This window comes from Myxocyprinus asiaticus, chromosome 3, assembly GCF_019703515.2.
Source record: "Myxocyprinus asiaticus isolate MX2 ecotype Aquarium Trade chromosome 3, UBuf_Myxa_2, whole genome shotgun sequence".
NCBI classification, from domain to species: Eukaryota; Metazoa; Chordata; class Actinopteri; order Cypriniformes; family Catostomidae; genus Myxocyprinus; species Myxocyprinus asiaticus.
In genome coordinates, this window is record NC_059346.1 from 4,848,359 (window position 1) to 4,870,504 (window position 22,146).

The 22,146-nt window shown below is 36.0% G+C and overlaps 2 protein-coding genes across 4 annotated transcripts in view; both read left to right on the forward strand.

Moving 5' to 3' along the window:
* Window positions 1-13,295, forward strand: part of tnks1bp1 (tankyrase 1 binding protein 1) — a 38,371-nt gene extending 25,076 nt beyond the window's left edge. For both annotated transcript variants that reach the window (XM_051667180.1, XM_051667171.1), the window contains 7 exons: window positions 1,776-1,885; window positions 2,174-2,297; window positions 4,478-4,643; window positions 5,426-5,562; window positions 8,022-8,170; window positions 8,342-8,436; window positions 11,584-13,295. In XM_051667180.1, the coding sequence (XP_051523140.1) occupies window positions 1,776-1,885; window positions 2,174-2,297; window positions 4,478-4,643; window positions 5,426-5,562; window positions 8,022-8,170; window positions 8,342-8,417 (762 nt within the window). In that variant the 3' untranslated portion in view covers window positions 8,418-8,436; window positions 11,584-13,295. The remainder of the gene's footprint in view (window positions 1-1,775; window positions 1,886-2,173; window positions 2,298-4,477; window positions 4,644-5,425; window positions 5,563-8,021; window positions 8,171-8,341; window positions 8,437-11,583) is intronic.
* A 2,354-nt stretch (window positions 13,296-15,649) lies between these two features.
* On the forward strand, window positions 15,650-21,431 carry crybb3 (crystallin, beta B3). 2 transcript variants are annotated; one of them, XM_051668856.1, is made up of 6 exons: window positions 15,650-15,809; window positions 16,482-16,564; window positions 19,076-19,194; window positions 19,824-19,956; window positions 20,047-20,189; window positions 21,014-21,431. In XM_051668856.1, exons 2-6 carry the CDS (start codon window positions 16,490-16,492, stop codon window positions 21,279-21,281), a joined length of 738 nt encoding a protein of 245 aa, XP_051524816.1. In that variant the 5' UTR covers window positions 15,650-15,809; window positions 16,482-16,489; the 3' UTR covers window positions 21,282-21,431. The 2 variants fall into 2 exon arrangements, with proteins under 2 accessions (XP_051524816.1, XP_051524813.1); XM_051668853.1 differs by having other exon boundaries at window positions 15,663-15,809; window positions 16,471-16,564.
* Window positions 21,432-22,146: the final 715 nt, after the last annotated feature.

The window sequence follows — 22,146 nt, forward strand, 5'->3', positions numbered from 1 at the left end:
GAGTCAATAACTCCATTTGTTGTGCACTTTGATTTTTGAAACTCTTCAGACTTTTTTACATTCACAAACAGTTTGCTCCCTATTTAGTGAATGACTTAACCTCCAGTTTGCTGTCTGTCTTCACTGGTCTCAGAACAGTTTGAAGTGCACCTTATTTTCATCTTAACTCCATATAAAGTCTCTGAAAGACACATTTTTCAGCTTTTAGAATAACCCATTGATTCTCAGTATTGTAATGCACATTGAATATAGGAATGCTTTTACTAATGTTAATGAATAGACCTGTATTGTACAGTGATAGCCAAATAAAATATAATAAAATGTATATTAAAATGAAGTGAAATGACACACAGATGTGTTCATGTGGAAAGTTATCCGAAATATGTTTTTCAACTTTTGAGAAAATAATGTCCCAAAATCCACGTATGTGTATATCATGTTTATCAGTATGCTTACACGTGAAAAATGAATGAAATCAAATGAAACTAGAGAAGCTACTCTTTACACCCAAATAGGTTTCAATGAAAAAACGTAAAGAGGTGTCTACCAGAGGCACTTTTGTTTGCTCAGCGGCCGTAGAAGCACTTCACAGAAATTGAGTCATGCTGTTGTGTCATGTGACTCTGTGCATCAGAAATGTAACCCTTAAATGACCGTCTAGAGTCTTGTGAACAGTATTCAGTTGGTTTAAATTAAGTGAAATTATGCGTTGCGTAATAGTGAAGCCAAAATACAACGTCCACGCATGTGGATGCGGGGTCGCACAAGGTTAAATCATCATTTTTATGGTCGTTTTAGGGTTTGCGTGGGTCTTCATGGCAACAAAGTTATAAAATTGGATACAGCTTTACGCAGAGAGGTTACTATGCGATTTTATTACACTAAAATCAGGTTAAGACATATTGTTTACATGTCTATTGTTCTGAAACAGTGAGTATTTTAACATTTACAGATTGGCCCCATTCACGTCCACTGTAAGAGCCTCACTGTAACCCAGATTGGTCCCACTTTATACTGTATTAGGTGTCTTTAACTACTACATACTAACATTAAAATACATACAATACAATGTACTTTTTGTATTGCAAAATTCTCAGAAGATTCACATTTGCTGCTCCTGAGGTTGAGGTACGGGTAGGTTTAGGGTTAGGGTTAAGAGTCTGGGTTTAGGGTTGGGGTAGGGTTAAGTTTAGTATGAGGGGTTAGGTTAACAGTGTAACTACAGATGTAATTAAATGCAATTACTTTAAATGTAAGTACAATATAACAACACATACATGACTGTACATAATAAATACACTATATCAAAAGCTTAAGTACGTATTAGTTAAAGACACTTAATATAAAGTGGGTCCCCCAGATTTTTGCTTTTCTTAAAGGAAGTCGAAATAAATTTTTGCGGTAATCAGCATTATGAGGAAAAAAGCTAAATGTAGAGCAACAAACAGAATAGAACGCAGATGTCTCGAGATACATTTTTAGAAGTTACACTTTGTACCTTGACGCTCCTGTGTGAGACGCTGAAAAAAAGCGAGAAGTGGCACAACAGTCAAAAACAACTGTCAAGTTAATGTTCACATAGAAAAACATTTGGGAAAAAAGCACAGATGGATACAAAAATGTGTTCGGTGTGAGCAACCTAATGACATCTGGTGGGACACATGCATCCAAAACACAACAGTATGCTGGTCTCTTCAGCAGGGTTTGGCAGGACTTTACTGTAATCCAAGTTTTGAAATACTTCTGCCTTTCTTTGCTCTCCTTTAACCCTTTAGGGTCAGTTGAAGGACAGTGTACTCGAGGAAGATGGAGTTGCACTACATGATGCATACTTTCTCATAAAGGAATCTGACAGCCCTGATAAAAGCAACACCACTGTCGATAAGTATGAAATCTTACAGTATTATCTCCTTAACTGCCAATACAATTATGAGCTTCTTTATTTACAGTATCGTGAATAATGTTATAAACCTGCACCACTACATTAGAGTTATTGGATTCATTGTAAACTCATGCCATTGGTCATCCATTTGATAAGAGAAGTTTTGTGGATGTCAGTTTTGTTCGACTGTTATCTAGTGGTCATAAAAAGCATGTAATGATGAACTCTAGTCAACACTCAATGGACTCTTCATCAAACATTGTTTGACACTGTAAATGTTTACCTGTTCAGTGTCGACGGAGAGAGCAGAATCTTTCAAGCTCTAAACAGGGTTAAACGACAAAATGTACTGACTGATTCAGACAAGACAAATGCCCCAGGTCAAGAGGAGCCTGAACTTCTTCCCTTTCCTGAGGTACATTTAAGCAATTCACACAACTGTGAGATACACTTTATGACAACTTTCATTTAACAAACATAATTACATTAAAGCATTAGTACTATATGTTCAACAGTTAGACACATCATAACACTTTGATTAAATATTCATATTCCAAATTACATAAACTACTAATCTGTCAAGCATTGTTTAATATTTGTTCACAACTATTTTTTTTATTATTATTTTTTTTTCCCTTTATCTCCCAATTTGGAATGCCCAATTCCCAATGTGCTTTTAAGTCCTCATGGTCGCATAGCGATTCGCCTCAATCTCGGTGGCGGAAGATGAATCTCAGTTGCCTCTGCGTCTGAGATCGTCAACCCACGCATCTTATCACGTGGCTTGTTGAGTGCGTTGCCACGGAGACATAGTGTGTGTGGAGGCTTCACGCCATCCACCATGGCAACCACGCTCAACTCACCACGCGCCCCACCGAGAACAAACCACATTATAGCGACCATGAGGAGGTTACCCCATGTGACTCTACCCTCCCTAACAATTGGGACAATTTGGTTGCTTAGGAGACCTGGCTGGAGTCACTCAGCACGCCCTGGGATTCGAACTAGCGAACTCCAGGGGTGGTAGCCAGCGTATTTTACCACTGAGCTACCCAATCCCCTTTGTTCACAACTTTTTAATGAAAGTGTTATCTAGCAACAGTTTTGCAATATGTGCAACAGTTTTGGTCTTAACCCTGTAAAGTCTGACATACAGTATGAAAGAATTGTTAGAAATTGCATTTTTTTTTTTTTTTTTACATTAGACGTTTTTTGATACATATTTGATACATTAAGACCCAAACATACTCTACGCAAGTACGTGAACGCATGTGCGAACGCTTGACCACTGCATAGACAACACGCTGTCCGGTTGAACATGCTTAACATGCGTTCTTGCGTTATCGTGGCGGGAACAAACCTCAGTACTCAAGGGGGCGATAGAGTTACCTTCAAATATCTGTGCTATTAAACTGGATGTTTTATTATTCAGGTAACTGGCTTTAAATATATTGACTTTAACTTTCTCGTTCAGCAATTCTCTTCAAATTGTTGCTCCTCCATGACAGTAGTTGTGTTGAAAGAGAAAACACTGTAGAAGCAGACAGTTCACACTAATCTTGCTCTAGCAATGCAATGCATAGTTGCGATAAGTTATGAATTGAGGTCTGACACATTTTAGAACGCAACGACACGTTAAATCGAGCTTGGGTTGCAAGATGCGTCTGCGTTTCCCAGCAATTCATTTTTGTGTAGGACATTTGTTATTGATGTTTTTCTTAGCGCATATCTGCTACAGTGGTAAATCTTGGGGTATTATCAGAGGACTCCCTGGGCTTTTCAGAGATACCAAATGTTTGACCATGACAACTGCTCCTTGCTCTATAAATATGGATTGAAATATATCACAGTTCAGTTCAGCACATCAAATAAAATAAGAATAATATATGATTTTTTTCAATAGACAAATTTTATCATATATATTTTATGCACCAAACACTATATTGACATTTAAAAAAGGGTCTCAGGAACTTATGGCAAGATGACATCATAATAGCTTGAAACGTAAAATAATGAGATCTTTATAATGACAGAGCAGGCTGCATATATGAAAATACACAGAAATATTAGTTCACACTTTAAATGTATCTTATAAAAAGCATATGTCAGAATTTTCAAAGCTCTGTGATTGTTTTTGTGGTGTGCATGAAAGGAATGTAATAGTGATTGAGAGATATTCCTCAAAAGCCTGTTGTATCATATTTGATACATGGATTTCAATGTCTTTTTCAATAAAATAATATACAAAGTTTTAACCAAGCACAAGTTACTTATATTCAGCAAATACTCGTTTTAGAATTTCAGTAACATTATAAACATTACTGTCACATTTACTTTATTAAACATTTTACATAAAAAACGTGCATGCAATACAAAGCGGATATTTTCCATCAAGAAATGCCCGTTAACGTCCACCAGGTGGCAGAAGACATCTAGTACATTGCGAACAAACAGGATTTCTGTCCAAATTTTGATTATGTTAGTGATGTACAGGCTTTAGAAAATAGTGTATCAAATTTGATACAGGCTGCGTTAAAGGGTTAATACAAAAAGTATAAATTGTTCTCATTGTGTTTGTGTTTAATGCTGGAGTAGTCCTCAGCTCCTCTCCTGGACTCCAGCGTGTTTCGATCGAAGGTTGATCTGGCAAAGAAACGGAGCATCAAGCGTACCAGACCTTCAAGATCCGTCCGACAGAGAGCAGCGCTACCCTCGCTGACAGAGGGAACACACCCCAATTGGAGGTTCTGTGACTCCACAGGTCATATCATATCATATTTCATATAAAATCACATCACATCATATATCATGTCTTATTACACGGCTCTCTGGAACACTCAATTCTGATTGGTCAATCGCACCATCCAGCAGTCTGATATTTCTGAATAATGGCCGCTTATTTAAAGTAATACATTTATATTTTACCGTTCATCGTGGTATTGCGATTCATCTTTCCTACATCTCATATAAATCTGTGATCGCTACAAGTAAGCAAAGAAAATAATTTCAGGTCAAATCAATACTCAAGTCCATTTATTTATTTATTTTCCAAGTTGTCATGTAATAAGCAGGATAACGGGCAGTCAGACCATATGTTTTGCAATATAAACATCAACAGAAATCAGACACAAACCAGAATTCAGGTGGGATTCAGCTTATCTTGTCACATACAGTAGTAAAACATTTTTAATTCAATTCATTATTTCATGTTCATTTCATTATTTATTCGATAAGCAGCCATGTAATAAGGAGGATAATGTGGGATAACTGTACTTCCTGGATCAAGTTCATGGATCATACAAACATAGCCCTAACACCCTAACAGTGGCTGTGATTGGTTAATCGGAATGACAACAACTGACGTTGATGCAGGAACATGTCTGTGCAAAACACATAAAGACAAAATCATCCAGACCTTGTTTCAGGCAGTTCTATAATATTATATTTGCCATTTAAATCTATCAGAACCTTTGCATCTCAACTGAAGTGGTTTGAACATATGTGAACAAGTGATTAAACGAGGTGCGTCACAATCTATTCCAGATGCAGCAGCTCAGTGTTCTAATGAAGGAGACTCAGATTCAGAAGAAGAGCCTTCCAAAGATTCTACTTCCTCGCCAGCACCCAGTCAGCCGAAAAGAGTTCCACTGTTTCCTGGAATGGACCAATCAGCCCTCATGGTACAGCATGACACTGACTTTAACTCTGTATGTCTCTTGAAAAGACTAGTATTGCTGGCATATGTTGGGTGTAGGATGCTGGTCTCCCTACCAGGGTTCTTAAAGGAATAGTTCACCCAAAAATGAGAATTCTGCCATCATTTACCCTCTTGTCATTCCAAACCCATATGACTTTCTTTCTTATGTGGAACACAAAGGAGATGTTTTAATGAATATAACAGACAATGACGCTTTCAGCCTGTCAATACGTTTTCATAGTATTGTAGTTGCAGCAAATTATTTTTTTTTCCATGTTGTTCATAAAATTTGTTAGTTGAGGGTACCATTTAACTACTGTTGTTTTTAACAACCGTTTCTGCTCATTTTGGTATCTTTGGAGTTCGGGGTTTTGGAAAGAGGGGGTGTGGCTAATCCAATTGCTCAGTATCGTAGAAGTAGAATGGCTGAAATCGTTTACAGCACCTTTAAAATGAGCTAATGTAACACAGTTCTTGAACATTTTTTAACAACTTAATTGAATTGCGTGCAATCAGTTTAAATTTGTAAATTGGAAGTTTGTTTAATTCATTTACATTGGGACAGCGTTAATAATTGTGATGCACATGTGATGTTAGGTTGCTAATTAATGTCTTAAATAGGGCTGTTGATTTAACGCGTTAATTCAGTGCGATTAATTAGATAAAAAATAACGTGTTTTTTTACGTAATTAATCATGTTCCTCCTGAGCAGTTCAAGCTTGAAGTACCACCTGTTTTCTCCAGGGGGCATTAGGTAAAACTTGCTGTATAGGCAATGCACAGCTCAAACAGACAGTGAACAAATCACACTCACTGACAGTAGACAGCACAAGATGAGGACGGACAGGGGCGCAACTACACATTTCCGAGCGGGTATGCAAAACTAAGTTTAGTGCCCCATGTATCTGTCAAGTGAGGGGAGGAGATTATCATCCATTATAAGAGGGGGGGGGGGGTGATGTTGGAGGGGTCGAGGAGGCCGATTACACCACCTTTAGTGAGTCGCTGGCGCCCCCCTTTACATGGCACCCCTATGCATTGCATACCTTGCATATATGGTTTCTCCGCCTCTGAGGACAGACGTGTTCATACGTTCACAGCTTGATGGAGCGCAAATCCGAAGGCAGGGACCTCAAGACGTGTTTTTCTAAGTTTCAAACTTCATTTAACTTGACACAGCGACCTAAAAATGTTATGTTTATGACGCAACGCAACCGAGATGCTCCAAAAGCGTCCGTCTGACACAGGTGTACATTGAGGTGTCCTTAGACAAGCCCTCATAATAAATCTATCTCGGACTGATTAACGGATTCAATTGTAAATTGTACTGCTGTGAGGCAGAAAATCTATTATTTGTAGCTTTCTATATGATGCTACAGGCAACACTGGTTAGTATTTCACATATAAGCATTCTTTATTCTTGTAAAAATACTCAAACCGCATAAATATAGCCTTGTAATCGTGTATTTATTGGATTTATATTTCATCTGTCGGAGCGTTTCTAACTCTTTGTTGCGATAGATCCTCAATGGTGTCAGATCCACATTTTCAATCGTAAGAGTATGAGAGCGCCCTCTGTCTGCTCTTATGAATATAACATATCATAAGAAAGTGTTTCACCGCTGTTCAAACTGGCATAGTTTAGTGTTCTGTGCTAAAACAAATTCTACTATTGTGTTCCACTTGAGAAGTAAGTTCAACAGGTTTGGAATGGCATGAGGGCGAGTAAATAATAATATAATTTTCATTTTTGGATGAACTATTTCATTACTAGCTTAAACAGCAAGGACCTACAGTAAGATATACTTTCTCTTATTCATCCATATAATTTTAACCTAAAATCTTGATGTGCACATGTTTTTATACTTATTCACAAGAAATTATGTTGGCTTGACAAAACATTTTCTTATTAGGGCTTTTTCAAAGACCCTAAACCAAGACCAACAATTTTGACTGTAACTCCTCCTAGAGTTTTCAAGCTACATCCACCAAATTTGGCACAGACCTTCAGCCTGTTCAGACTCAGATGCCTATGACTTCTCTAACTGATCAGAAATATGGTTTTCCCACAGCAGGCGATCAAATATCCCCCAAATCCCATAGACTTACATTAAAGGAATGTTTGTGAATTAAAACTCCAACTGTCAAAATGTAAATTGCTTGTAAAATAACACATTTAATTATCAATAAGTACTGTTGTTACTGTGTTGTTGCACAAATCAAAAAGTTTGACTTGTCTGCACACAAGCTAAGTTTTGCTGATAAACAGCATTGCTGTTAATGTACAAGCTTTTTCAACACCTCCTGGATCAGCACAGGAGATTCATTTACGGCCTAAGCTGGTCTTTCCAGCAGGGTTATCCCTTCAAAACGAACCAGGTTTATCTTAATTCTTTCTGTGAGTCACTCATCATCTCTCCATGTCTCTGTTTTCTCTGTCAGGCCCAGCTGAAGAGGAGAAGTGGAGTAATAGAAGCAGACACACCATCAGAAGGACCGACGACACCCTCTGTGCCCACACGCTTGCCCCGTGTACCCGCCAAGTCCCTCGGCCCCAGAGTGCTGCCACCTGTTGACGCCAAAGACAGCGGGTAAGTGCTGCTAAGACCAATGTACATATTTACTCTGATAAATTGACTCAATTACAGTTCTTTACTAAATTATGCAAAATGTTGTGATTTTTCATGTTGTAACCTTAAGCAACTGTCCAAACATATTATAACAGATAATTGTGATAATTCTGATTCATTTAAATCCACAAGCTCCGGCTCTTCACCGTCCTGGCTGCTTGAGCTCAAATCCAAGAAGCGTACAAGTCAACCTGAGAGTGAAGTGTGAAGCTAAAAGTGAAATTCGGGTAAGTGTATTTCCAAAAATCTCTCACCAGCTGCCCTTAAATACAAATAACAACATACCAAGTGCTCCAGTGTTCATGATTATTAGACCAAGAACCCACACGGAAGAGTTTCTGCACGCTTCTCCACTCATTGCCAGAAGAGGATGACAAAATCCAATCCCGTGTCTCTCCTCTTCCTCTGCATGAACATCTGCTTCGTTCCATTGCTTTTTTACGGAGCCCCTCCTTAAATTGACCATGGTTTTACTACAGTAACCATATTTTAACCATAATATTCATAGTGAAACCACAGTTGTAATAGAGGAAAATGAAAATTGTGGTAATAAAAACCATACTTTTGTGTGTATTATGGTTTTACTATGCAAATACCATAGTTTAACTATAGTAAAATTGTGATAACATAAAATAAGGTTACATTTGTTAAAATTAGTTAACAACATTAGTTAACATGATCTAACAAAGAATAATACTTTAACAGCATTTATTAATCTTGGTTAATGTTAATCTCAACATATTATTTTTAAAATCAAAAGTTGTATATGTTAACATTAGTTAATGCACTATGAGCCTACTGTAAAACATATTTTGTTCATTGTAGGGACTAAAACCGAAATGTATTTCATTGCTTCAAAATAAACATAACATTTGAGATTTATCACAATAGAAATAGTAACAAGCATACAGTTAATTAACAGTTAAGTACAATTTTAATTAAATATCTGCCTTTGAGTCAAAACCCGGCAGCATCAAATCTCTATTAATGCATCATATCTAACATTTTAAACTTAAAACAACTGAGAAAAGTACTTTTTACATCTAACTGTGTTTTCCTTATATCTGAATTAGCCGTGCATGTACAGTATATGTAGTAATTAAACATAGTTGTTAAAAAGGTCTTCATTCAAAGAATGCAACGTCCACAATGGACAATTAGGCAATGAAATGTGTGATGCACCAGTGGTGTAGTTCCAAACATTTACTGTCATAAACCCTTTAGCCTTTAGTTTCATGAAAAAAATTATCGGAACAAAATTAACCAGTTATAACCGGTTTCCAGCATTTAAAAATAACGTTTTCACTCCGGAACAATTGAAAATCACGTTGTTCCGGTTTTCTGCTAAAAATTTGGTTCGTTTTCAGTTTTCGTTCCTTTAACTGTTTTTAGTCCCTGGTTAATGATATCTAATGCTAATACTACCTAATACTTATTTTAATAAATGTAACCTTTTAATAAAGTGCTACCAATATTGTAGACTATAGTAACCGTATTTTCTGTAGAAATATTGTAGTAACCATGACTGAGGAGGCTAACCGTTTTTTGTGTTGTTTTTGACAGATAATAGTAGTAATGTTGTAGTCACTATGAAAAGTAAGTTAAGTAATTTGTCACCATCCATAATCATAAATCTTCTAAGGCTCCTGTTAAAAGTGGTGTTCCTCAGGGCTCTGTCCTTGGTCCACTCCTCTTCATAACCTACATGTTACCTTTGGGACAAATTATCCGACGCTTTGGTCTTAGCATTCACTGCTATGCCGACGACACCCAAATTTACATTAGCTCCTGCGGTACATCAGCCTTTCCTACATCTGCACTGTCTGCTTGTATCCGTGAGCTAAAGCTATGGTTGTTTTCAAACTGTCTGAAATTTAACTCCAGTAAAACTGAAATAATATTGATTGGTCCAAAATCCATAGTCTCAAGCCAACTGGAGCACAAAATTGATCTGGATGGTGTTCTGATCCAACCCTACCTGACCGTACATAATCTCGGTGTCATATTCGATTCTTCACTATCATTTGAGGCTCATGTCAGTAACATTGTTAAAACAGCTTTCCTTCACCTCCACAACATCTCCCATATTCGCTCCTTTCTCAATCAAAGGGATGCTGAAATTGTAATTCATGCCTTTGTTACTTCACATTTAGATTACTGCAGCTCACTCTTAATTGGCTTCCCTGCTAAAACCCTTTCACGACTACAATGTGTTCAAAATTATTTTGCAGCTCACCTTTTCACTTACACTAAAAGCTCAGCCCACATCACTTCTATCCTCCAACACTTGCACTGGTTGCCACTGGTTTCTCATCATATACAGTACAAAATCCTTATCTTTACATATGAGGTACTACATAATCTTTCCCCACAGTATCTATCTGAACTACTCAAACCCTACTTCCCGGCTCAAGTTTTGAGGTCTTCTGATACTGGTCTGCTCCCTGTCCCCAAATTTAGATTAGCCTCAATGGGTGCTAGGGCATTCAGTATTGCTGCTCTGAAACTTTTGAATTCACTTCCTCAAAATCTCTGTGTAATAACTTTCTTCTGCTCCTTCAAAACGCATTTGAAAACGCTCTTTTCCATGTACTATCTGTTTTAGTCTGGTCTTTGAACTTCTGAGTTCTGTATTTTCTTTTTTTGTTTTTTTGTTGTTGGATTTTTCCCCTTTTTCACCCAATTTGGAATGCCCAATTCCCAATGCACTTTTTAAGTCCTTGTGGTCACGTAGTGATTTGCCTCAATCTGGGTGGCGGACAATGAATCCCAGTTGCCTCCACGTCTGAGACCATCAACCCACGCATCTTATCACGTGGTTTGTTGAGTGCATTGCCACGTGTGTGGGGGCTTCACGCCATCCACAGCGGCATCTGCGCTCAACCCACCATGCGCCCCACTGAGAACGTACCACATTATAGCGATCACGAGGAGGTTACCCCATGTGACTCTTCCCTCCCTAGCAACCAGGCCAATTTGGTTGCTTAGGTGACCCGGCGGGAGTCACTCAGCACGCCCTGGGATTCGAACTAGCGAACTAGAGAACTCCAGGGTTGGTAGCCAGCGTCTTTTACCACTGAGCTACCCAGGACCCTGAATTCCCGCCCTGTCCTCTCAGGGGCTCCGTACTTTTTAAACAAAGTTACCTCAGTTTACATTATTTATATGTTTTTGTCTTATTAGCCCGTTTCATTTATCCTGCTTTTTTAGCTTTCCATAAATAAGCTTTGTTTGGAGCTTTTTCTTGTTTTTAAAAAACATAAGCTCCTTTGCATTACAGCAATTTTACACCCTTGAATTGCTTTTACTGCTAATTTCTCTCTCCTCTACACAGTTTTACCACCTCTACATAATCCTGCTGTGTTTCCTTACAGATCACTTTCAAAGGAAGTTCTTCGTGCTTCACTGTGTGATCATGTCATAAAGTTGCCAAAGGAACTGACTTGTACATGAAAAGTGCAACGAATCTTTCTGCTCTTAAAGAGCAGATCCTGTTTACAGTTCATCTACAACACCTATCAGTCTTGGACCTGCAGCTGGCTATTTTGCATTTACATTTATTCATTTAGCAGATGCTTTTATTCAAAGTGAATTAAAAGTGAGAATAGATTTACAACTGATCCAATTGAAAGTCCATACAGTTCGAGCAGAGGCAAAATACACATACCTTGTCGTGCTCTGTCTCTGAAAATGGAAGATATCAGTATAGCTCCCTGCTAAAATGCACTTTAAAAGAGTCAGACCACTGGGAAAAGTGTCTTAGGGGTTTTAGGCATTATACTGCATTTGATTTTGTTTTTTAAATCATTAATACATTAATTTATACTTCATTTTAAAGGTGAATAATACTGTGTTTCTAAAAGGCTGTAAAATATAAACCACACTGAGTCTGATCCTGACATATTCAATATGTCATTGCTATATACAGTTTCTTTTTTCATTTTTGGGCTCTTTAATTTCTAAATCTTTACAAAATGTGCCATGATTTCAAGGCCAGTTTTCATTGGACAATACTTGAAACCTTTAAGAAAAACAGGAAAAGTCACTTAAGCAACTAATATACTGTATACAATCCGCTTAATGCATTTTTTTTTTTTTATCCTCTATATTTCTGTACTTTTATTTTATCTACAAAAGGAGCTAGAGAGCAGAAAAGCATCAACTGATGTGCTTTAATCTGGCTGATTACCATTTTACCCATTTTTGGTTTTGTTTACCAAGTCTTTTCCTGCCGATGAACACTTCCACAAACACAAATAAGAATTGCAATCCTGTATATTAAGCTGCTTAATTCTTTATCTTTAGCATAAAACCATTTTTTTATGTTTTTCAGTCAGTTTATAATGTTTGTTAGATTTCGGCTGTGTAAATCGCTGCTATTGACGTGATGAAAAAAGTTTACCTGTTCAATACTGGGAAACGGGAACTGTGTTTTTATAAAAATGTGTAATGAATTACAATCATGGGATGTGTTTATTAAATCTTTTTTGAAATGGGTTGCAACTCAGTCTTTCTAGACAGATATGTCCAGTCTCCACACGTCTTGTGGTTTTCAGATTCATCTTTGTTCATAGATCTGCAAGGAAAATCATTTACTAAAAGATTCAGATCTTGGACACTTACTGTAATTATTCCAATAAAATATTATAGTCTGTTGCAATTGCATGTAAGACAATCAATAGACTGTTCATTTTCACTTAATCAGTTTACACACAATTTGTATTTGTCTACAGAACTAATTGCAAGCATTTATGCATAAGCATTTACTGTAAATCAAAAGGTTTTAAGATCAAGAGAAACTGTCATTCAGAAGTGTGTCCAAATCTTTGACTGGTGGTGTATATAGGCAATGTGCAAAGAATTGTTGATGGTGTTTGTTTTTTTTTAAGGTATGGTGAGATACACTGCATTAAATTGTTGTTGTTTTTTTTATTTTTATTTTTTTTATCTGTATTTTTCTCTCTTTTTTTTAGTAAATATGTTGAAATATCCTTAAAGCAATATATGTTTACTTGACAATCAAAATGACAAAATATTAAGTGTTGTTTTGTGCTTAAAAAAATAGTTGCCAATGAGGTAAGCAAAAATAAACTTGTTTTCCCTTTGAATTAAGTTCTTACCCCATTGGCAGTTTTTCTTTCATTTTTCAAGCATAAACCTCACACTGTAAAAAAAAAAAAAAGTGTTAAATTTACAGAAAAAAAAAGAAAAAAAACTAGCAGCTGCCAGAAATTCACTGTAAAAAGTCATTTTGGTGCCTATATACTACCGTATATACAATTAAATGATATAATGTTAATATACCAACCTACTGGAACTATAAAAACCTGCTTTGCACTTTTACTGTGAACCACCATAGTAACTCAAGTGGTAAAATAGAAGGCCACATGATGACTTAAATGTCATCAAAATGGCCCATCCAGGAGCAATGGCTAATAAATATGTTTAGACACAAAATACCATCAGGGTAACCCCAATGACACTAATATAATGCAATAAACATTAAAGGAATAGTTCACCCAAAAATGAAAATTCTTTCATCATTTACTCACCCTCATGCCATCTCAGATGTGTATGACTTTCTTTCTTCTGCAGAACACAAACAAAGATTTTTAGAAGAATATCTCAGCACTGTAGATCTATACAATGCAAGTGAATAGGTATCAAAACTTTGAAGCTCAAAAAAAGCACATAAAGACAGCATAAAAGTAATCCATATGACTCCAGTGGTTAAATCCATGTCTTCAGAAGTGATATGATAGGTGTGGGTGAGAAAAACATCAATATTTAAGTCCTTTTTTACTCTAAATTCTCCTCCCTGCCTAGGTGGCGATATGCATGAAGAATGTGAATCACCAAAAACAAAATATGAAGAAAGTGAAAGTGAAAGTGGAGATTTATAGTAAAAAAGGACTTAAATATTGATCTGTTTCTCACCCACACCTATCATATCACTTCTGAAGACATGGATTTAACCACTGGAGTTGTGTGGATTACTTTTATGCTGCCTTTATGTGCTTTATTAGCTTCAAAGTTTTGGTACGCTATTGACTTACATTGTATGGACTTACAGAGCTGAAATATTCTTCTAAAAACCGTTGTTTTTGTTCAGCAGACGAAAGAAAGTCATACATATCTGGGATAGCGTGAGGGTGAGTAAATCATGAGAGAATTTTCATTTTTGGGTGAACTATCCCTTTAACCAAACAACATAAAATGCAACATAAATATCCCAATTTACTGAACTAATATCAAAAATAAAAGAAACAGATATTTCAATAAAATATAATTAATTGTAATGGGTCACGCAGGAACTTGTTTTTACTGTAACAATAGTTTACTGATAGTTTGTCTTGTTAAAAATAATATTAAGTTTCACCGTTAACTTTAAGGTAAATCATACTTTTTATTTTTAACCCTGTATGGCATGCATTATGTTCGGTTGAATATTTTACCCACTTAATTTTCTGACAAAATGTAGCTGTAAAAAAAAAAAAAAAAATCTAAATAAAAATTGTTAAACGTTGCCATATTGCAACTCTGCACCACAATGACAAATAGTCTAAAAACTAGTTTTAAAAAAAAAACTAAATTAAAATGTCTTTAATTAATTGACGCATTTATACACCTGAAACTCCTACAAACTAAAATTGAGTGAATCGTTATTATGCATTCTTCAATGTTGCTGATTATTTTCACTGTCACTAATGCCTAGCTTATCCTCACTGCTGTCAATCGGAAGAGCTAACTGTGCACTCTTCTTGCCCTTTCCATAAAACATTGCAGGGTTCATTTCTGTCTGAGAAGAAGAAAAACAAATCATATTTTCGTTATTCATGCATAAATGCAATTACAATATATTATGGTAAACACTACCAGAAAAAAATATATAAATGCAATAATATAATTGATGGCATGAAAAATTCCCAATGAGAAAATGCTTTAGTGCAATAAGTGCAATTCCATTACCATATGGCAATAATATTTTCAATTGTCTGTAAAACTATGTTAGATAAAGTTGTTCAGTAAAAACAACATTTAATTAGCTTATCAAAGATTAATCATTTAAAAATAATAATAATAATAATAATAAATATTGTAGAAGAAATATACCGAAATTTGTTTAATAGAGCAATTTGTGGAGCACTTCAGCAGGTGTCTTGGACAAAAAATCAAATGGCATGTGGCTTAAAAACAGCATAGAGAGAGAGAGAGAGAGAGAGAGAGAGGATGGAGAGCAGGGTTGTGATGACAGCAGCTGATCCTGTCTGAATCCTCTTGGCTCATGCCCTGTCGGTGCCCACTGTGCCCACACTGGCAGCAGAGCAGGCTGGTGGCTGCAGGCAACCCCTGCCAACTCTCTGGCTATTGAAAGGCAGTCTAATGGACACAAATACAAACGACAGACTTGCTGCATCAACAGCAATCGACGCCCAACCCATTTCTGCTGCTGTGGACGGAATTAAACCATAAATACCCCCCAGGTCCCCTACACTCGCCCGGCACACCCACACCTCCATACACACTCACACACAAACACACACACAAACTGAGCGAGAGTGGAGAGGTGACAACGTCTGGTGAGGAACTGGAGATACAGGTAAAGATTAAATAGAAATTATTTTCTTTTGTTTTTAATCTTTCATTGTTTTATTCTTTATAGCACCTTGCATTTTTGCATATTTACACTCTAATTTTTATGGTAATTGCATAATTATTTTAATACTTATTCTATGTTATAATAAAGTATTTTCTATTCTGTATACTGTATAGCAGATGCTTTAATTCAAAGTGACTTACAAATGATGACAAACACAAGCAATTGTTCATACGGGGCGACAATATTCTAATATTGTAATATAATATTGTAATACCACAACACAGAATTTCAACTGTGGAAAAGAGGGGAAAAATAATAAGGGTCATTTATCAATTCTGGTCTTGGGGGAGAAAAAAACTGTTTTAAAATTCTATCACATTTATTGTGTGAATATACATATACTAAAGTTGTTTATAGTTTGATTGTAAATTCAATAACAGAGAAAGGAATGGCATTGTCTGAGCATGTGATCATAGATGTGAAAAGCTTTGATTCTTAAATGATTACATTTGCTCTCCCAATCCTGAATATGTGGTTCCATCCTTGCATTTGATTTGATTTATTTCATATTTTTTATCCAAACCTGAATCAGTGTTTTTATTTGGCATCCTAATGCCGTTACTGTTAATAAACGCCTATGATTGGCTCTGATGTGTGATAGTGTGTTGACAGGCAGAAGGATGTCAGATCAGCAGGGAGTCCCAGATCAACAAGTCGCTGGGAAGAGCCAAGGGGGAGCGGGCGTGATTTACAAGGTACAAATACCCCGATTTACATGGTTAGTATTCAAAGACACAATCACTCAACCGCAAGAGACACAGATGTATTTTATTGCAGTCATGTCTGTTTTTGGAAAGATTTTTGCTGTGATGAGATAAAGAGTTTAATCAGTCAGTTAAGACAAAGAGTTAGTTAGTTAGTTAGTTAGTTAGTTTGTTTGTAAGTTAAGTGGTTTGTTTTTTGTTTATTTGTGAGTTATTATTAACTTTTACTATTTACTTTAGTTTACGTTAGTTAGTTAGTTTGAATGTTAGATTGAATGTTAGTTTTTTTTTTTGCGTTTAAGTTCATTATTTACATAGGTTGTTTGTTTCTTTACTAGTTAGTTAGTTAGGTTTTTTATTATTAGTTTTTTTTTCATTTGTTAGTTTGTTTGTTATTGCTTTATTTTTATTTTTGCTTGTTTGTTTGTTTGCGTGTTAGTTAGTTAGTTAGGTTGTTGGGTTTTTATTTGTTTTTTCATTTGCTAGTTTGTTTGCTTGTTAGTTAGTTAGTTGGTAAGTTAGTTAGTTAGTTAGTTAGTTAGGTTTTTTTTTTTTTGCTTGTTAGTTTGCGTTTAAGTTCATTATTTACATAGGTTGTTTGTTTTTTTACTAGTTAGTTAGGTTTTTTATTAGTTTTTTTTTTCATTTGTTAGTTTGCTTGTTATTGCTTTATTTTTATTTTTGCTTGTTTGTTTGTTTGCGTGTTAGTTAGTTAGTTAGTTAGTTTGAATGTTAGATTGAATGTTAGTTTTTTTTTTTTTTGCTTGTTAGTTTGCATTTAAGTTCATTATTTACATAGGTTGTTTGTTTTTCTCTTGTTAGTTAGTTAGTTAGTTTGGTTTTTTATTCGTTTTTTTTCATTTGTTAGTTTGTTTGTTATTGCTTTATTTTTATTTTTGCTTGTTTGTTTGTTTGCATGTTAGTTAGTTAGTTAGGTTGTTAGGTTTTTATTTGTTTTTTCATTTGCTAGTTTGTTTGCGTGTTAGTTAGTTAGTCGGTTAGTTAGTTAGTTAGTTAGTTAGTTAGGTTTTTTATTAGTTTTTTTTCATTTGTTAGTTTGTTTGTTATTGCTTTATATTTATTTTTGCTTGTTTGTTTGTTTGCGTGTTAGTTAGTTAGTTAGTTAGTTAGTTAGTTAGTCAGTTAGTTAGTTAGGTTTTTATTAGTTTTTTTATTTGTTAGTTTGTTTGTTATTGCTTTATTTGTATTTTTGCTTGTTTGTTTGTTTGCGTGTTAGTTAGTTAGTTAGTTAGTTAGTTAATTAGTTAGTTAATTGGTTAGTTAGTTAGTTAGTTAGTTAGTTAGTCAGTTAGTTAGTTAGGTTTTTTATTAGTTTTTTTATTTGTTAGTTTGTTTGTTATTGCTTTATTTGTATTTTTGCTTGTTTGTTTGTTTGCGTGTTAGTTAGTTAGTTAGTTAGTTAGTTAGTTAGTTAGTTTGAATGTTAGATTGAATGTTATTTTTTTTTTTTTTGCTTGTTAGTTTGTTTGCGTGTTAGTTAGTTAGTTAGTTAGTTAGTTAGTTTGAATGTTAGATTGAATGTTATTTTTTTATTTTTTTGCTTGTTAGTTTGCGTTTAAGTTAATTATTTACATAGGTTGTTTGTTTTTTCATTAGTTAGTTAGTTAGGTTTTTTATTATTTTTTTTCATTTGTTAGTTTGTTTGTTATTGCTTTATTTTTGCTTGTTTGTTTGTTTGCGTGTTAGTTAATTAGTTAGTTAGTTAGTTAGTTAGGTTGTTAGGTTTTTATTTGTTTTTTCATTTGCTAGTTTGTTTGCATGTTAGTTAGTTAGTCGGTTAGTTAGTTAGTTAGTTTGTTTGTTTGTAAGTTAGTTAGGTTTTTTTTGTTTTGTTTTTTGTTTATTTGTTCTCTCCAAATCTTAAATGAACAGTTCACAGATAAATTAATTTTCTATAATAATTTATTCACCTTCATATTGTTCCAAACCCATATGACTTTCTCTGTACTGTGGAACACAAAAGGAGACATTTGGAATAATAATATTTATATTTTTTTTTTTTGCTTGTTAGTTTGCGTGTAAGATAAATATTTACTTAGTTAGGTTGTTTGTTTTTTCACTATTTAGTTAGTTAGTTAGTTAGTTTGTCAGTTAGTTAGGTTGGTTGTAAGGGTTTTTCATAATTTTTTTCATTTGTTAGTTTGTTTGTTAGTTGTTTTTTTAGTTTTTTTCATGTTATTTAGTTAGTTAGATAGTTAGTTAGTTAGTTAGTTCAGTCTTTATTTACAAAGAGTTTAGGAGGTAGTCAGAGCCATGGCCTTGCAGTTATTATGCTCAGACACATTAAGCCGTGGTGCTCATGAGGCTGTTGCAAGTTTGAATCTTGCTTGCGACATTTCCCAATGAAAATAGATGACCCCCCCCCCCCCCACACACACACACACACATAATTTCTTGTTCTCTCTCCACAATGTGTATAATTAAAAGTGGAATGAAGTCAAAATTGTTGATTATGTCTGATGTGTTGAATAATCTTAACAGGTCTCACTGTATGAATTCGAGAACTTCAGAGGAAAAAAGGTGGAGTTGTCAGCAGAATGTAAGGACGTGATTGAGAAGAATTTGGAAAAAGTTGGATCCATCATAGTTGAGTCTGGGCCGTGAGTACATGATCCTCTCTGCTGTCTCTCCAAATCTTAAAGGAACAGTTCACAGATAAATTAATTTTCTATAATAATTTATTCACCTTCATATTGTTCCAAACCCATATGACTTTCTCTCTACTGTGGAACACAAAAGGAGACATTTGGAAGAATGTTCACTCTGCTGTTTTTCATGCATTGACAGCAATGTTTGAATATGCACATATCCAAATAAGATTTGGAGCTATGGAAGAGGGGAAGATTTTCAGTTTTAATTACTTAAATTTCAGTCTGTTCCTCACACAATGCTGTTGTATGGCTCTAGAAGACTTTGAATATAGCATACAAGTTTTAAGGAGTATGATACTCTCTTGGTTCTTATTTATTTTATTTTTTTTCATTTTGGAGCTTGACAGTCCCTGGTCACTCTATGCTTTCATTGTAAGAAAAGGAGCAGCTTAGACATTCTCCTAAGCATTTAATTTTATGTTCCATGGAAGAGTAATATGGGTTCGGGATGACTTGAGGGTGAGAAATCTATGACAGATTTTTCCTTTTTGCGTGAACTATTCCTATAATCAATAAGAATCACTCATTTATCCATCATGATATGAGCTGTCTGTATGTGTGGATGTTTTTGGACACAGCTGGGTGGCATTTGAGCAGAAAGGCTTTGCAGGGGAGCAATTTGTTTTGGAGAAGGGAGAATATCCTCGCTGGACCACCTGGACTAACAGTCAGAACAGCTACTATCTCCTGTCCATCAGACCTCTCAAAGTGGTTAGTGATTATAGACACATATACAGTATAGATTACAACACAGGGACTGGATACGGCCCATTGAGTTTTCTTTTTATGATTTCGTTCCAGGACAGTGCAGACCACAAACTACATCTGTTTGAGAACTGCAGCTTTGCTGGGAGAAAGATGGAAATTGTGGACGACGATGTTCCCAGCTTGTGGGTTCATGGCTTCCAGGACCATGTGGCCAGCGCAAAAGCTGTGAATGGAACGTGAGTAGGATCGATCACCTTCGATGATGGATTATCTTCAAGTCCAGCGGAGAGAGGGTTTTACATAGCTGTTTATTTCCTAGTTTAACATCAATGACACTTGAAGGAATAGATCCTGGCCCTGCTGTCTTTTCCAGCCGCCACACAAAGTAGCCGGCCCTTCATTTCTGTGCTTACGGACATGGCGTAAACACGCAAGGATGAATGATGTAACCAAGCAATTCTGCGCCAAATAGGACCTGACAGCTCAAAATCCATCATTATAGTAGGCTTACTGTAATAAATGGGGTAAGGCAAGGACAGGGTTTTGAACACAGATTTTTTAAGTACTAGCTCAATTATGGACTTTTGTTACTTTTTTACGAAAAATTGAGCATTAATGCCAAAGCAAATACATTATCCCACTTATTACACGGCTATCTACCTAATGAACAAACAACTGACATGATATTGGAAGGAATGTTTGGATTCAATACAAGTTAAGCTAAAGTTTTTAAGTTTAAAAAAAAAATTGTTTTTTGTGGAAGTCAACATTATCCCACCAATGCTGTCGATTGAGCCAAATTTATAGTGATAATAATCAAATTTGATTTGAGTTGGAATATTATTATGTGAGAAGAAAGAGACCACAGAGTGATGCAAGAGACAAGAAACTAGCACAGTGATGTAGAAAATCAGTTGCCTGCGACAAGTCAATTATACAGTTTAGTGGTCATTATACAAGAGCATTTGACCGCAGAATGTTGCAATTGACCAATCAAGTATTCAATCAAGTATTCTAGAAAGCTGCATATTTGCTAAATTCAGAATTGCACTTGTTTCAGGTGGGTTGGCTACATGTATCCCGGCTACCGCGGAAGACAGTTTGTGTTTGAACATGGCGAATACAAACACTGGAATGACTGGGGGGCCTCAGAACCACAGCTGCAGTCCGTCCGGCGGGTGCGTGATATGCAGTGGCACAAACAGGGCTGCTTCAACATTCCTGACCCAGCTCCTAATCCTAATCCCAATCCTAAACCCAATCCCAATCCAAACCCAAATCCAGCCCCCGATCCCCCTGCCCCATCCACTACAGCCGACAGCAGCTGAAGGAGGGTGACTCACCCTGACACTGATGACCTTTGCCTTGTGCCTGTTCAGAGGGCCACGAAGAAAGCTCGAAAGTGACTGCCTTAACTCTTGTGTATCTATCATTGGAAATAAAGGCCTTGGCCCCATGGTTTGATCTTTGACCTTAAACTGGTGTCTCTGGGTGTGTTTTTTTTTTTTCTGCTAGCCCTGCTGCGTAAACTGGTTTGATGGTCTTAGCTGGTTTCAACTGGTCTTCCAGCCTAGCCAAGATAAACTTGCTGGTCTCTTAGCCCGACCAATCTGATGCCCAACACCAGAGACTATTTAGCAAAGACGGGCCACTTCTATTAAAATGAATGGAAGAAATTGGAACGCTCAACGGTCAACAGAAGTAGAAAGGAAGTCCCGCCTTACAGGTAAAAGAGCCAATCACCATTTAGATACTGACATAGCCTGTCAATCAACTCGAGAATGTGCAAACAAATTAATTACACAAGCCGGAAAAATGATCTGAGGTAAAGAAGAACAATCTATGATTCCAGTATTGTCAGATTTTACTGCTGATTTGAAATATGTTCTTTGATCGTAATCTTGAGCAACCGTTTGAGAAATTTCGGTCTTTCCCCATTCAACTAGATAGGAGCTACACTTTTAAGTCTGGAAATAGTCTCCATGGAGCGTTTCAAAGATGACCGCCAGTGGACTGACTTGCTAGAAAGCCAAAACCCCTTTAAAACCAGCAAACAGACCAGCCTGTCAGGTTGGGAGACCAGCTAAGACCAGCAAACCATCTTAAGCTGGTTTAAATTGTTGTTGTTGTTGTTGTTGTTATTGTTATTTTTTTCTCTCCAGGGAGACTGCTAGTTGACCACTGTATATACAG

Excerpts from the sequence above, each read along its gene's own strand:
- crybb3 (XM_051668856.1), top strand. The coding sequence starts at position 16,490 with ATGTCAGATCAGCAGGGAGTCCCAGATCAACAAGTCGCTGGGAAGAGC. Across the intron at positions 19,195-19,823 it reads ATCATAGTTGAGTCTGGGCC|CTGGGTGGCATTTGAGCAGA; the intron begins GTGAGTACATGA and ends TTTTGGACACAG. Across the intron at positions 19,957-20,046 it reads CCATCAGACCTCTCAAAGTG|GACAGTGCAGACCACAAACT; the intron begins GTTAGTGATTAT and ends ATTTCGTTCCAG.